At 39.5% G+C, this 17,292-nt stretch overlaps 1 protein-coding gene across 1 annotated transcript in view; it reads right to left on the bottom strand.

Moving 5' to 3' along the window:
* PPARGC1A (peroxisome proliferator-activated receptor gamma, coactivator 1 alpha) overlaps positions 1-17,292 on the bottom strand; it is a gene marked incomplete at its 5' end in the record, with an annotated part of 29,001 nt that overhangs the window by 5,084 nt on the left and 6,625 nt on the right. The window contains 5 exons of the mRNA XM_010181863.1: positions 7,352-7,472; positions 7,609-7,713; positions 8,303-9,209; positions 17,060-17,133; positions 17,242-17,287. Coding sequence (XP_010180165.1) covers positions 7,352-7,472; positions 7,609-7,713; positions 8,303-9,209; positions 17,060-17,133; positions 17,242-17,287 — 1,253 coding nt within the window. The remainder of the gene's footprint in view (positions 1-7,351; positions 7,473-7,608; positions 7,714-8,302; positions 9,210-17,059; positions 17,134-17,241; positions 17,288-17,292) is intronic.

Below are 17,292 nucleotides of genomic sequence, written 5' to 3' on the forward strand. Positions count from 1 at the left end.
ATCGTAGCCTGAAGAGACAAGTGGCTTATAGTGTTACAATTCAGATATAGCATGAAATGTACCTCTTCCATGAGCCCCCACAGAGGCAAAAGGTACTACTTGGGTCACAGACTAAAGGATCGAGATCAGACCAAAACACATGCAGAAACAGAAATTATCCTGATGCCTCTTCTTTACTTGTTTGAGCACTCATTTGAGATAAAGGGACCAGAACTCTTCTTGGTTTTTGGGCACAAAATCTTGGCTCCCTGTTCCCAGGAGAGCACTCTATTCCCAGGAACTGTTTAATGCAAAATAAATAAACAATTCCTGCAGCAGGAAGCTGAAACTAATGTATCTGCCTGCCAACAGAAACACGTTCTTACTATCACACTTAGTCAACTGGTTTTTCCGACTCTTTTCTGGGCCTCATGAATCTCAAGGGCTCGGATCCAGTTAATCTAAGCTCCTGAGAAACGAAAGTAAAGTTCACAGCTCCAGAAAACAGACATCTAAGAATGAAACGCTCCTACCCAAAAGCTCTATCCACTAAGGCATGGTGCAAAAAGCGACCACTGCAACCAGCCGGGTCCTTCATAGCTCCCTGGTCTGCCCAGCAAAGTCTCTGGTTGCTCTACCAAAGTATGTATGTGGACTTCTTCATCAATGGGATCAGTTATGTACCTCATTTAGATGCTTGAAACTACTGCCTCTTCTGATTATATAATGAACCAAGATGACTGCCTTGGTGGTCCTCTATAACACTACTGGGACAGACATTTTCATTTTTAAATGTTATGCCCTCTGAAGTGCATGGTCCAAAAGCTGAGCTTGTTCCCCTGCCATAGCAGTGCAGTCTGGAGAAGCTAGCATGGATAAAAGGAGGGTAAGCATGCTCATGGGTGACCATAAATTTAGGGAAGAGGTGTACTTTACAAACAGCTGCTGTTTCTTATTTCTGTCTCTACTGTGTCCTGGTCCAGAGCCCTGACCCATACAAAGGAGCATGGGCAGGGCTGCTGTGAACTAGGGACAGCAGAGTGCAAGCAACAGAAATCTGCACTTCTTTCATTTTCCCCATTCTAGTTCTGCTTACTTTCAGTATGGTTCAGTGCCATAAACTTCAAAAACAGGGAAATCTGCATATGCACAGTAATTACTTTTTCAGACTGTTTTACCAAATCAAGGATTTCACTGCACTGAAACACTTAATAAGAAACAATTCCATTGATACTTGCTATTGAACCTAAATGACTGACCAGATGGAGCAGAACATAACATAGCAGACTGTCTAATATACTTTAGCTGAGATAATACATTTCGACTTAAAAAACACAATGTTTCACTCACTGACATGGAGGTTGTTATATTACAGTGTGACAGAAATAACTATTGCATGCTCTTCCATAAGTCTGTGTGTATGCCTGTGCAATTTCTCCTTCTTCTATCACTCTGATAACCTTTATGTCTCTAATATCCCTTTAAGACAACTGTAATAAAACAAAACTGAACAATTAAAAAAAAAGCCTGTTAAATTACCATTAAGGGAATAAGTTAAACCTGCAAAATTAAGGAAAATCAAATTTAAAGCTGAAATGCACCATATGTCCTGCAGTGTGCACATATGAGGAGATGTTCTTTCAAGTATTTTTTTAAAGCAGTGTCATGACAGTATAAGATACTGGAGAACATGGGATTCCGGCAGCATTGTCTTTGCCTTGACTAACTCTGGCTTATTTAAAACAACTATGAAGAAATTTATTTGTATTCACAGAGACACCTGCTTTTTATTCCCATTAATAATAAGAGCTATATAAGCCTAACAAGATTACAACATACCTCTAAATGTTAAAGACCTTTATTTTATAATAAGTTCCATGCATAAGCCCATATGTGCATATTAAGTATGCTTTTATTGCACGTGTTAGAGGAGGTGATATATGACTTGGGGACCTAGAGAACTGCAAAGAAAAGCATTGTCTTCAGTTTAATGTGGGCAGAAGGAACCTGCAGGAAACTCCAGAAGATACTGTTCGTATTTCCCCCCAAAAAGCGCAGATTATTTATTTTGCATCATAACCTTTAAGCATAATTCATTGCTTTGCCAGGTAAATAAAGGAAGAAAGAGTCCAGCCAACTCCTTCAGGCCCAACATATCTGTCTTCTTTCAGTTTATCTAAAGCTCCTTCTTCTTAAACTTGCTCTTTCTTCCTTGCAGTAAAAACATTTGAGTAGGCAGATATGGCAGAAAATCTTGGACTGAAAATCAGTATTCCAAGTCTCAAGTGAAAATACTACAGCATTAGTACCTCAGAAGTTGAGAAAACAGGACCAGAATATAACTTAGACGTCTAAGGATCAATAAAGGGACCACTCATCTTGCAAAACTTTCACTGATGCTAAAGATCTTTTTGTCTTGCAAAGGCTTTCTCCAAAACTTTATTCTGTTTTGCCTTCCTCATTTTCAATCCTTTATTTCATACAGAACTAAAGCACAGACCATTAGATGTATTAGTTTTCACATGTATTTTAACATTAGGGTTCTTCACCCAACATTTTTTTGCTTTGCCTGCCTGTGGCGTTGCTAAGTAGGGTCTGTGGGAACTAAGGCAGCCACTCCAGAGCTAACATTGCACAGTGCTGCTGTCCCTGTTTCCCCTGCAGCTTTTGGTTTGCACATTTGTGGTACACACTTAATTCTCCAGAGCCAGATAAAGCTCTGTATGAATCTGAGAGAAGAAATCTAGGGGCATTTTAAAGCTGAGGTCTGCCATGGGCTTGTCAAAGATTCTGCTGCTTCCTCCCCCCTGTGCAGCTGGCTGGGTACAAGCCCCATGCCTGTGTTGCCTTCTATGCCAAATGAATTCTCTTCTCTTCCAGTAGAACGCCATGAAGACTTTTATCCTTAGACCTGGAAGCCAAACACCATCTTGAAAGTCCACTGGGAATGGCTGAACAGAGTTTAAAAACCAGAAATGTTATGGATGGAAAAAGCCAACAAAGCTTAAGATTCCGACACAGTAAGAAAAAACTGTTTTAGATTTTGCATTAAAGAAGAATTGTGGAATAAGTATGGCCTGTGGACAAGTATGAAAGAAAAAAGGAAGACTCATGAAATCTGGATTAAAAAGAAAGAACACTGCAAGGACTGAAACAGTGCAGCCACACTCCATGGTGACTGCTAGAAAAACAACGATGGATCAGTAAAACTCCAGGTTTCAGCAATCTGTTTGATATGTTTTCAGCAACCCTTCAGCAATGGTACAGTGTTTGGGATCAAGGCCATCAAGACGGGCAACGACAAAAAAATCCAAACTCAATATACAAATGCACATTGGATCCTTCATTAGTGGGAATGCACTCCATTATAGGCCAACTCTGGTTTTAGACCTTAGAGAAACCAAGCATTCATTTATGAAACCACCTTTCTCCTGCCTTCCTGTTGCAAAGCAATTTATTTTTTTGAAATCATGTGTTCCTTTCTGCTTCAGTGGCCTCACAGCACATTTATCTCCTTACGTCTGTAAGCTCTCTGGGACAGGGACTCTTGATACTCATTTCACGGAGGCTGTCAGCACTTAGAAATGAAAAGTAGTAATGTTAATAGTAATTTTCTACTCAGATATAAAAGCTGTTTTTGTTATACCTCCTGGCACCAGCTGGTGCACGCAGCAAAGGAGCTGCAGGGAGGATGTTGCCATTAAGTCAGTATCGTGGCCAGAGTAGCAGAATAGCAGAGACCCAGAAGACCAGGCTGCTCACCAGACAGTTTAACCTGTCATCCCTTGTCACTATGTCAATGGGGAACCACAAACTGGTGACTCCAGAACTGAAACGTGCTAAGTGTACACACGATGCCATGCTTTGGAAAGTATTTCCTGCACTGTTTAATGAGCTGCTGAAGTAAAAGCCTGTATAACTCAGAAATTTCCTGGGATGTATCAGAAGAAAAAAGGGGACCTCAATCTTCTTTGCAAATCACTGCCTTCACTGGGGGTTGGTCCCAGTTTTCACAAAGCCCTAAGTAGACTGTCCTGTCCTGCAGTTCTCTTCAAGTTTCATGGTGAACAAGCCTCCACTATGACCTGGTTAGCATTATGAAGTTAAGTAAGTCTTGGTGGCAAACCATCCTTCTATTCAATGAGGACCCATTCTAAACCAAAATGAGGACCCAGTGAAATAAATCAAGTCAAGATCAAACAGAACTATGCTAACATTTGCTCTATTAGCAAAGGCATCACAGACAAAAGTATAAATGAATGACAAAAATATTTAATACTCCCCAACTGGAAAAATATCTTGTGGACTCAGTCCATATTTTTCAAGCGTGACTGCTCAAAATTAAGACCCCCAATTTACAAAGAAAAGCACTGAATTTCCAGTAACTGGAGAGAGGAAAAGAAGAAAAAGAAGAGGAGAAGATACCACAGTATCTTTGAAGTCAAGCCACCTATTCATAGCTCTAAGTCTAGACAGAAATTCAGGAATCCATACAGGGAAATGTTAGCCCAGGCTTCGAGCTGACCTGGAGCTACTGCAGTGAAGGTGCTCAATGCAAGATTGGAGGGGCAGCCATTTAAACATGCCTCTGCCACATAGCATGAGCATAGGCTTATAAAATGAGCTTCCTCAGCATTCTGTCAATATGTCTTCACGTCTGCCAAAATACAAGCTGCCTACACAATCAGAGGGCATTGCTGCACATATGGTTTTGACAGATTAAAATATGTGAATTTTTTTCTCATTTCTTTTTCCTAGGTTTCCCACTTTTGTTGTCACGTGGAGACTAATTCTAGATACTGAACCAGTAATACTTGATGGCTTTTAGCTCAATCATAACTTCTGTTCCCTTACCACCGTGCATCATTTCTACAGCAAACCCCTGAGATCATAGCACAGTGCTCCTCATGAAGAAAAGCCAAAAAGCCACCTGCCCTGTGCAACACCTGGGACATTGGCACTGCCCAATCATTGAGACACTCTTTTAACAGTACCTAGAGGTATGTGGCCATGTATCAGTTCTGGCAGCATGAGAATGAGCTAGAAAGAAAATAAAAATTCCCTAATTCAGAGAGCAAAGAAATCTAAATTTACAGGTCTGTAGAACAAGTTCAAGGAAAGAGAGAAAAGATTCTTGTGGCTGAACACTGAACGAGTTGAGTCCCTAAAGAGTAAAGAGTAACACAGAAGAGATCCATAAGCCAAAAGAGTAAGAAAAGGAGCAGAGAATTGTAGAAATAACACAAATTTTATCACTAACTTCATGAGAGCAGGGCTTCCCTTTCTGTGCTGCCCCCGAACCCCTACTTATTTGCACAGGGAACAAACTGTCATTATTTAATAGAGACTTTTAAAGTAAAAATGCTGATAGACTTTGGGTAAAGGACTTAATAGGATTTCATCTACATCTCCTGCAGCTCTTACACGTGACTGGATTTTAAATTTTTACCATGTTCTGTTTATTGATATTTCCTTTTTAGTTCTGATTTATTTACATTTATTAATAAGTAATATCATTAATGGCATAATTTCCATGACAATGTTCACTTTAGAATTAAAATTTCAACCTTTATTTTTAAACGTCTAAAATTTTTAACATAGGACGTTACGATGCAGCATATCTGGAGTTTTTAAAGTTTATTTTCTTTCCCTTTTCCTTTTCTCTTGATTAGTTAACTGTCTAATATTTGTTTGTTTTAAACTAAATCAAATTTACTACCTCCTCAGCAGGATTCATGTTTACTTATGCCAGTAAGGTACAGTAATTGAGAAGTAGCAACATACACCCATGACAGAGGTCTACTTGAATCTCTAATTTGTGTTAGATCCAAGAGAGAACAGCCAGTCTAAGTTACGATTGCTGGAAGGTAGTGTTTGTCTTTAAACAGATGGAAGCAAGATATTTTAAAACTAACTGCAACAATTGACTTAAATATAGCCCTGTCTGAAGTCAAGCAAAATCATTCCATTGCCTTCACTGAGTTTCCAATCAGCACAGCAGAGCATGTTACAGCTCTAAATCTCAACCTTTACAAAATACACCTATCACCCACACTTCACAGATACGGCACCTGAAGCAGAGAAAAGGGAAATGATTTGATGAAGCTCACTAAAAGCAACAGTAGCACAGACAAAAATCAGAAAATATAGAACAACGTCTTGTTGCTGTAGACTACACCAGTCTTTGCCAATCTCTACACACTCTCAGTTCTGTAGGTGTAAGTATTTAGAGAAATGCTGTCGAGTGCGTGACAAATCACCTTTTACTGCAAAGTCCACTAAAGACACTGGAAAAAAAGACCTATTCATTGTGGTGAGTTCTGGACAGGGAAAATTTGGAAACAAAGTGTTCCAGACTGCATCAGGTCATGCAAGAGCCAGAGCACAGCCAGAACAGCAGTGAAGGCACAACTGAACAGAAAGAGCAGGACATAGAAAACCTAGCAGAAAACATTAAGGTGAGCCATTGAATGGGCTTAGCAACTACAAGAGTTCAGAATTACAGCAGCTTCCAATTTAAATTATCAAAACCATTACACAGTTGCCAATGGGAAACTAAAAAGGGACAAAAGCCACCTGTCCATTTAACAGCCATTCTTCTGTCCTACTGCTGCAACAGTCAAGAGAGTTGCTCATCTCCACCTGGGTATTTCCTTTGCCTCTGGTATTTCAGTTGTTTCACACAGAACATTGATGAACAAAATAATTAAATAATACATATTCATTATGAAAGGGCCAGTGTTAAGTGACATTTTTAAATTGCAGCATGTCTTCACACTATTTATTTTGCTAAAAATAACTTAAAAATTAACTGAGCTATAGACAGGAAAAAAAATTATGCCTTTGGATCCTAGTATTGAATTCTGATATCTGCACCCTTTGTATAGTCAATTCAGCTACTATGAAAGTCCAGCTATCAGTATGTAACCTGACTTCCTATACTGCTTACGTAAAATACCGCAGAAATACAGAAATTAGACACTGATTACTGGCAGTTTGGTAGGTGATACATAGTATATAAGTGCAGATTCACTGATAGATCTGTTTAAGAAATGGACTGGTTCATAACTTTTCTTTGTCTGTTGTGTGGGATGAGACCTTTTTCTAGTGAGCCTTTTGTATCTGTTAACTGTGAAAAACTTGGAGAGTTCCAATTTATACCACCTGAAAAAATAAGTAACATTAAAACACAAAATTTTATGAAAACACATATTTGCTAAAATTGAAAATATTAAGAAATACATGTAAGCAGACTTTTGTATTTTGTTTTTGCTTTTATAAAAAAGAAATAAAGTCTGAGTTCTAGCTTTAGAAATCTATGAAAAGAAACAGAAATCTATTTCAAAATGAAAGTTATTTTCACAGTGCTTACAATTGCTTTCTGCCTCTGCCTCTCCCTTTGTTTGGCCCTTTCAGATTCCCGTTTTTCATACTCTTTGCGGTATTCTTCCCTCTTCAGCCTTTCATGCTGATATTCCTCATAGCTGTCATATCTAGGAAACATAACTTAGTCATTAAATCAAGCACCTGCATTTGTGAATGTAAAATCAGTAACACAGTTTCTGCAATGCTTCATTATCTCTTGAGAACCATCTGCAAAGCAAACCAAATGCGGGCAAAATGCACTACCTGGGTCTGCGACTGTACGGTGATCTGGATCGCGATCTTGCATGTAAGGGAGAACTTCTGTATGCTTGATGTCTACAGTGGCTGGACTCATAATAGCAACAAGATCTGCAGGAAGAAACACATTCACCTCTGTCACTCAGTTTGAATCTATTGACACAATTTTCTACCTCTTCCCTGAACTTACAATTTCTGCTAAGCTACCAGTGAGACTTTCCAGTGGCAGTTTGTGATCTTCCAGTTAACTAAGGGGCCTCAAGTGATTTACCCCCGCACCCTTTTGTAATGTTTCTTATTGAGGCTAACACAGCTCAGAGAGTCAGCCACTGTCAACTCCATCTGATAGGGACTGCAGCTAGATTGGCACTGGGCAGCCTGCAGATAATGGGAAAGGTTAGTTGTGGATATCTCTCCCCAGCCGCTCTGCTGCTGACCCGACTGGCTCCACTCAGAAAGTGTAAACTTGGCAAATTTAAAGGATAATGGCAACAAGTGTTTCTGCAGCAACCCTGTGACCTCCAGGGTTAATCAGCTCAGGAGCAAGAGAACGAGTTGCAGTGGATTAACTTCTTGTTTCCTTCTTTCTTTCTCTTTTTCTTTATTTGTTTGCTTCTTTCTTTCCTTTAATTTGCTTTATGTTTTTGCTGTTTTTTTCTTATTAACTACAATGACAAGATATGAATTTGTTGTACTGTACCTTGAAGAGGATCTACTACAGGGTGACCTTGATCTCGATCGGGAATATGGAGAACGGGAACAAGACCTGCGTTGAGGAAAGGACCTTGATCTAGAGCGTGTCCTTTGGGATCTTTGAGAAAATAAGGATTTGGGTGGAGACACTGAATCTCTGCATGGAGAGTTAAAAGAAGAGCAAGAAGGTGATACATCAAACAATGAATAGGCTTGTGTCCCATCCCAAGGGTAGCATAGTTTATCACTTTCATCTTCACTGTCATCAAAGAGACCATCCATTGCTAGTCCTGAATTTATAAACATAGGTAGTTTGGAGAATTGTTCATTACTGTAATCACTGTCCCTTAGTTCTCTGGTCTTATTGGCTTCTTCATCAAAAACAGCTTGGCTGGGGTGACCAAAATGCTTATTCAGTTCAGCCCGAATTTCCTGGTCTTGGAGCTGTTTTCTGTTATTACCGTGGGATCCCTGCTCACTTGTCTGTAAAGTCTCTTTCTTGAAGTCTTGTTCTAAAGAAGAACAAATCTGACACTGCCACCCAGGTGAAGAATCCTTAAATTCTAGTTGTTTGGAGTCCTGAAGTTCCTGGGATATTTTAATGTGTATTTCTGATTTTGAATTCACAGATTGACAGTAGTCATGGTCACCAAACAGCCGCAAACTGGGCCGTTTTGTCTTTCTCTCCTCATGTCCACTGGACAGTACTGTAGTCTTGCTAAGCTGTGCGTACAGCTCAGACTGTTCTGGACCCTTCTTGATTGGGTTATTTCCTTGAGAACCAGAAGACTCACTATAGCGGGGCTTTTTGGAAGGTGGTACAACAGTCTTGCATGATGACTTCGGCTTAGGTGAAGTCCTAAAAGGATTATCCTGGTTGGATTTATGAGGAGGGGTTGTAGGTGGAGTTAGGCCTAAGAGGAAAAAAAAGAGGAACAGAATATTTTTAAGCACATATACAACATTTACAAAGGCAGCTCATGTGCTTCTTTAAAGCAGATACAAAGCAAGACCCATTCTATGTCACTTTAATACTAATAATACTGTGAATAAGAGTATTTAGGGTATGAGACACTAAAGGTCTGATAACAACAATAGCAACAGTACTAATGCATTGCCATTAATCTTCAGCATCACTTCTGCCCCTCCCCTTCCTCCACGACATCTACCTCTCTCTCTGCAGATCTTAATAAAAAAGATCAAGAGATAAAAATCAAAATACTTTTTTGTTAAAAATGAAAAAGATTTTGATATAAAAATCAAAAGTCAAAAGACTGGCACTGTCAAAAACCTAAAGAAATTACCAGACAAAAACCTGAATAAAAGCAAGCCTGAGAAAAATAAATGAGTGCTACCAAAGGAACCTTGGAAGGATGCAGAACCTGAATGCAAGGAAGTACAGCAACTCTGCAACTTGACTGAAATGACTTTTTGTCTCCACAGTTCATTAACTTAGTAAACCATTGCCAACGTTTGTATAACACATTCTTGTAAGCATAACTAACACATTTTGCCTGAAATGTGGGTTCTGCAACTGAAAGCCAAGTGTAACTGTAATGATCCATTGCATTTAAAACTAAATATTAGTGAGAGTTGTAAAGTAGGGAGTTGAAATGAAACAGGTAAGTATTCAAAGACTAAAGATACCACTAATTACCTGGATTTTTCACATAACATTAATAGATTATATCATCACTATGGTGAGACATAATTGCAGGAAGGGCTACAGACTATTCTAGTAAAACCTGAGAACCAAAGCAGCATCTTCCAATTCTTTTTAGAATGGCAGAATATAACTGTCAACATTTGCTGTAGAAATCATAGAATTTCTTCAGACTTTATAAAAGGATAACACAGGACACCAATGCAGAATAACAGTAAACTGTGGCCACTGTTCAGGAAAAAACAGCTCTTCGGGAAGGTAGTTAGTATGTAATGTTTTAAAACTTTACTTCTGTCTGATTGACCCTAATGTAAATTAGAAGTATATATGCTTAAAATTAAACAAATACATAGGTATTGTACTGAATTAGACCAAGATCTGTGATTTCTCCTAGATAATCCAACCATCCTGAAGCACTCTGGAGGTGATGCTGTCCAAGATTTCTTCTTTCCATTTACTGCACAAGAATGAAAAGACAGCGCAGGCACACTTACAGGAAACGTGTATTTCAAACATGGCTATAGAGTTTTGTTTCGTATTTTTAACCATGTAACAGAGCTCAGCAGATCAATGCAACTGGAACATGTTTTATAGCGTTTTGCTGTAAAGAAGGAAAAGCATCCATCAATGCACAGTACTCCCTAAGGAGCATAAATGGAGACTGGGAGTCCCATCACATTAGCTGCAATGAATTTGTTTCAGAAAAAAAAAAGCAGCAGATAGGAACACGAAGGCATGAATACTTGATGTGAGAGTGAAGCTTGACTTTGTCTGAACGTTTGAAAAAATGGTTATGAGCTACCCATGGCTATGTGAAGACTTTGTCTAATGCCACTGAAGTCAGGGAAACTGAGGCAAAGATGCTGATGTCTAAAACTTCAGTTACGGTAGATTTTATTTAAAAAATGAAAAAGTTTTGCGCGAAGTCATCACTCTTAAACTATTTCATCTTATTTGAGTCCTCCATTTTTTCTTCCTTTTTAAAAATTCACTTGAGTGAGCAGTACATATTTCACTTCTTATCCACTTGCTCACTAACAAATGAACTTTTGACTACCAAATGAATTTTCGATAAAACGAAGAGAACGTGGTTAAAAATTCAGGCTCAGATTCAACAAAGATTTGAGTAAGCAGTGACCATCTTCTAGATAAAAAATTCAGATGCGTCAGCCTCTGAGAAGGTCTGGCGTTAGTTGCTCGATTTTTGGACGTAGTTTTTAAGAAGTAGTGAAGCAGGAGATTATTAATTCCAGCCCCGCCTTGTTACTTCCAACAACCGCTCCACAATCAACATGCACATTTAAGAATTTCACCAAAGAAACCCCAGAGATAATCCAATATTCAAAAGAAAATATTGTTTCCATTGCCACTTTTTAAAAGCTATCCCAGCATGAAGTAAGCTAAACAGAGAGCACAGTGATTTCCAGGAGCACAATAAGGAGTCCAACAATCTTTAGGGGGAGTGTGGGGGGAAACACCAAAAAAGCCCTCACAAAAGTACAGACTGAGCTGAATTTACCAGCACTTGTTTTACTGGCAGAGCTGTGCGGGGGACGTCCTAAGAAAGGGCTTCCTCGTGGCATTTTGGCTTTTTTCCTCGTTTTCAGCAGAAGCAGGAAGTGCACAGGCAAGTAGAAACAGATAAAAGTTGGAAAATGTTAATTTAACTTTTAAACAAACCTCCATGGGTGAATGGAGGGGGAAGTGAAGTTCTGAATTTGTGTCACCGCTACCGAGTCCCCACTTTCAGTGTGTTCCATGACCAGCGTCCAAACTGTGAACCTTGAGAAAACCACTTTGGCTGCACACTTACTCATCGTCACACTAATCCCTGGTAATCTCCGCTGAGGGCCACGATCCCACATCAATGGCGTCACAGTATTCTGTGATGGTTGGATTATTTCATAGGGGCCAATTTCTCCGCCAATGTGTACGTTTTAGCGTTGACAGTACAAGGTATATTCTGTGCTCTCTCTTGAACTTAGCAGGTTTTGACAGATTTATGGAAGGACAGATGGCCATTATGGGCTGAAGGCTGACAACAGGCAGTTCAGAGCATTGTTAACACACTTGCACAAACTCTCAGCAGTGCAGCGCTGTGCAGAATGTAATTCAGACTATAGCTTTTTTATTGCTGCCTATTTTCTTTTGTCAAAAGAGCCTGCTGTGCACAGCAACAAATGGCTGCCATTACCCAGAATGTAATGGGTGTCAGACAAATCACGTAACACAAACAATCAAGAGTATGTAGGTCATATTTCAACAGAGCACAACCTTAGCAATATTTATGATTACTGCATTGAAATGTGCTCTATAATAAACAAGTACCTCTACATCACTCACACTTACGTACTTCTGCACAGCAAATCTGTTAGAAGTGGTACATAGTCTACAATCATCCCCCTTAAACAGCCTTTTTTCTTTTTAAAGTAAAAGGCAAGTATTTTTTCATGACATGCTATCAAACCATTTTCTTTGCAGGGACTTTTCTTTAATTGAATGGCTTTGGTAAATGGTACGCTTGCACTTTGCCTTGCTCTGTCTATATACTACGAACTGACTCCGTGATCTTGTGCTTGAAGACAGCGTACATCGAATTGCCAGCACTGCTGCCGAAGCAGCACCGTCCTGCCTGTGTCTGTGCAACAAACGGTGTTTGCATGTGTGCAGACTCTGCCACCTTGGACGAGTGACTTCTTTCAAGAAACTCTCTGGGAGAGTGAAACTACTTTTGATACATTCCAAAACTCCACAAAAAAACCCTTAGTAACTCATTTAGCTCAGCGAGGTTAATACGCAGAAACCATGAGAGTGCCTTTGCATAAAATGTGACATCTTGACTTTTTAGGACTGATTTGCAATGCTCTTTTACATAGACACTGATCTTTCTAATATTCTACTGCAACTGTTAGCATTTAAATGCTTGATGACATTTGTTGTGCTTTGAGGAGGCTGAGAATTAGGGTTTTTTGGGGAACAAAGCCCTGGAACGTTTCTACATGTGCTCTGTGCTTTTGAGAGGCAGTGAAAATGAATTCTTTTGTACCTTTTAAGTTTGAAAATGGATTGTCAAGGAAAACATTATTTAAGGCCACTTAAAACACTGAACACAAGATAACAGCTCAATTCAGTAAAAGAATCAGAAGAGCTTTTGTGTGGCACAAGATTGCAGAAACCAGGAAAAGATAGTAAATTTAAATAGCCATCATATAATAAAAAAATACATGCTTGTTGGGTATTCAGTTTAATCCTGTTGTCAGTGCTACAAAGAATAAACACAGCAGCCTCACAGCCTCAAAATATCAAATAATTTACTAGATTTTATTCCCTCTGGACAACTCTCTGCATCTCACATCTCATTTTATCAGAAATCATTCTGAGGTCAAAGAAGTTCTTCTATGATAGAGTTTAAGTATTTTTTCTGACAACTAGGAAGCCACACAGATCTAGAAGTGGGTAAATAGCAGGGTGCAAGTATCCTCCAGGATGCTCAGGAATTCCAAATCTTTCAATTTTCCAAATTTTCAAGCTGATAGTGTTCATACAGCCTTTTCTGTCACCTTTTTGGAGAAGTCAGATTTTGAACCCAAGAAACACCGCTGAGGAATTTTATGCTCAGGTAAATTACAGAGATCCGTGTGCAAATGAGAGACTTTTCACCAAGCCATATATTGTAGACAAGAGGGTGGAAACAGCCTTCCAGTTACTGATTGAGCCTTAAGTGTGTAAACTCACCTCATGTGCTTACATGATGGTTTTGATAACTCAGGACTGAAGGTTTAACAAGACACTGTGAGAACAGATAGAGCTCAATTTCAAACATTTAGGACCCACACCACCCAACTTCTGGCATTTAGAACTTCCACAGAAAGTCTAAGACAGTCACTGAGGAGCCCTCGATCACAAAGAGAAACACAGCCACCCGCAGAGGGCGAGTCCTCCTGGTTCCTGTGCCTGCATGTGCCCCCTCACCCTGACTGGTAATAAAGAGGAAAGAGGTCTTCCAGTGACACAGAAACATCCCATGTTCCTGGAAGACATTAGGAAGGTTCAAGCCCACAGTCTCTTAGTAACATATTGGCAATGCAGCTAGCTGTGGAAACCAAGGGATAACAACCTCTTGTGAGCCTCTTACTCAGAATGAGACTTGCCTTACACAGAAATTTCATCCACTACATTATCATCACCTAGGACTCCCTCCACATCATGATGTTCTGATCCATTTTCCTTAGAATAGCACTAGAAATCAGCTGCAGGAGTTGGGATTTTTAGACAGCAATGAAGATATTCCTCTATCATAGGGCACTTATTTAAAGTGCATTCAAAGAAGACTTATGTGTGGCTTGAAAACACTTTAAAAAAAATATTTGTTTCTTGCAATTTGACAAATCAGTGTTTTGACAGTTTTAGGGAAGACAAAAGTACATTCACGACTACTAACAAATCCATTGTAAAGAAAGATAAAGCATCGGCAAGAGAACGGTTTCAGTTTGATTTTAGATACACGAATTCAAAATGTGTGTGTGACGAAGATTGATGGCTCATGTGGGAAATGCTTTTATTTATTTATTTTTCTGCTCTATAGTTAATTCATCAGTGAGGGAACCAATGTTGTTTTCAGCAGAGAGATCAAGGGAGTTGCTATTTATATTAAAATACTTTGTGCTTCGATAGTGCGAGCAGCACTGCTAATGGTCTTTTCAATTCGGCAGTGAGATCAAGGCAACTCCTATTTAAATTATAATAAATAGTGCTCATACAGTGCAAGCTGCCCTATATAAGGACAATGAGCAATGCGGTTATCTAGATATAATTTGGAGTTGCCAGGGTCTCACTAAAGAACTCCAAGGTATTATTAATCACTAGTGCCATTTTTTTTCCCTTTTTAAAATTTTTTTTTTAGGAAGTGGGTCCCAATTCTGCCATGATTTACTCACATACACTGTAAGTTCTTCAGTACTCGAACTTGTTTCTGTTATGTACTTGTCTGCTCCCAACACAAGCAGACTCATGACACATGACACTACTGCAATACAAATGAGTTAAAAAGTAAGACATGCACAATCACTCATCTTTCTATAGATTTATACACATATATGAAGATAAAAATGAAGTCTATGTTTATATGATGGCAGAGATTAATACAGCTACCAAGTGATGAAATACAATCTCCTGAAACCTCCTCACCAAGAATTGTGAGGACCAGAGCAAGTGCAACATGAAGTCCAAGAGCCACCACCATGTATGCTGCGATACTGCCCTAACTCCCTGGCCACACATGCTCCACCAACTCTTATTCTCCCTGATTATCATCAGTTTGTTTTCTAGCTAGACTCTATTTACCTTCAGAGGGAAAAAAAAATAATCGCGTTTTCATAGTACAACATTCCTGTTCACGTATTAATCCAGTTGTGCTGTTTCACAGCTTCTGATGCACTTCTTAATGCACTACTTCACCTGGTTATGTTGTCTATGACAACTACAGAGCTGTTTTGTTTCCTCCTCTATGCACCACTGATGGAGTTGGTGGTACCAAGACCATTCCCGTTGACATTATGGAGGCAATATTCGAGGACTATGCAGGGGTCAGACCAGCTCCCAGGTTCTGCCTCGTCAGCTGATGGGAAGAGGAGGCTGCTGACTTTCTGGCTGGGAGAAAACACTGCTCCCTTCAGTGATTTCAACAGCTTCTTGTACCACTCTGCTGTGGTCACCTCATCTGCCCCTTGCAGTTGGCAGAACTAAGCACTGACTTACCAGTGTGCTTACAAATGGGCACCTTCATGCAGACTGGCTCTCCTGTAATAATAAAAGAGGCTTCTCCATGCTTCAGGCCTACTGGCACTGAACGGGATTATCTTGCTGCATACAAGTGAATTTTGTGTGTTTTGTGTTGGTTTTGCAAAAAGAAGGTGCATTGGAAGGATGCTTCCTTTTGTCATGAGAGGAGTGATTAAAACTGCAGGTTTTCAGGATATGGCAGAGGAAAGTGTTCATGTTTTAATGCTGGGCTAATGAAGAAGTTTCTGAAAAAGTGAAATGATGGTTGTAGAGAGGTGAAAGCCCAAACTATGTGAACAAATCTAGTGCTTGGGCCTGCTTTTGTGTAAAGCTACCATGGAATTTAAGTGGACCAAGCTGTTCAAAGGTACCTGAAGACATATTTTGCAATACCCCCCAAAACACTAGAAATCACATCATTTACAAGCCACTGTTACTCTGGGAGAAACATGTGCCAAGTACATCTCTTATTTTTCAATACTACTCAACTGAGAAAGAAAACAGTCTTGGCAATAGCTCAGGTGGAACAAAACATGTGCTCCTGTGACCAGTTCTGGACACCTCAGAAAAACGAAGGCAAAGGAGAGTTCAGAGGAAAGCAATAAAACGGATCTGAGTTTGAAGGAATTGACTTTAGCACAGAGAAGAGCAGATGAATTAAATGAGTGCAATGGTGATGCATGAACTAAACCAGCTAATGATAAAAAAATCTACAAATCTTCAAAAGCTACAAACAGGGATCTTAATGGAGGAAGAGGATAAACAGAGGTTATATGAAGAGTGCTAGCGGAAGAAATACAGAGAAAGCAAGAATACAAAATGAATACCAATTTTAAAAATTACCTCTAACCTATGGAACAGTTTTTCAGTGGGAGAGGAGAAAGCTGTTATTTGTGACATATTAATCTAGAATTGACAAAGCACTGAAACATGCAGTCACGTACAGCCCTAGACCAGCCTGGAGACAGACTGGATGACATAACTTTTCCATCTGTAACATCTATTACACCGTGCTGTGGGATTTGTCTTTGAAAGATGGAGCTCAGCAGTACACAAATCTATGGGGAAATGGGGAAGTATAACAGATAAATGGTTTCATTCATATTTTCCCAGAAATTACGCTCTCTTGTATAGCTTTGGAGCCATATTTTCAAACACATTCCTTCTCAGGTAACTGTATAAAAAGTCAATGCTAAACTGCATTGAAGTTAATCTACTTGAGACCTCTGTGAGATCTGGGTGTATGTGTGGTATATTAAAATTAACAAACACACCCATGAACCATGCGCGAAGGAAGAGCCAGCACTCCCCATTGCTCACCTGCAGTTCCAGAGAGTTCCACACTTAAGGTTTGTTCAATTGTCTTGTTCTCAAATGGGGAACCCTTGGGATCACTGGAAGACAGGGCACATTTATAAAAACAAGCTGAAATGGAGTTGCTGTAGCCAAAATCTATTGAACCCCCCTCCCTTTTATAAATGTTTGCGCTTTTTAGTACTTACTTTGGTGACTCGGGCGTCAATGGAAGTGATAAACTTGTTGGTTTGGCTAAA

Source organism: Mesitornis unicolor, unplaced genomic scaffold, assembly GCF_000695765.1.
Source record: "Mesitornis unicolor isolate BGI_N332 unplaced genomic scaffold, ASM69576v1 scaffold16933, whole genome shotgun sequence".
Classification (NCBI taxonomy): domain Eukaryota; kingdom Metazoa; phylum Chordata; class Aves; order Mesitornithiformes; family Mesitornithidae; genus Mesitornis; species Mesitornis unicolor.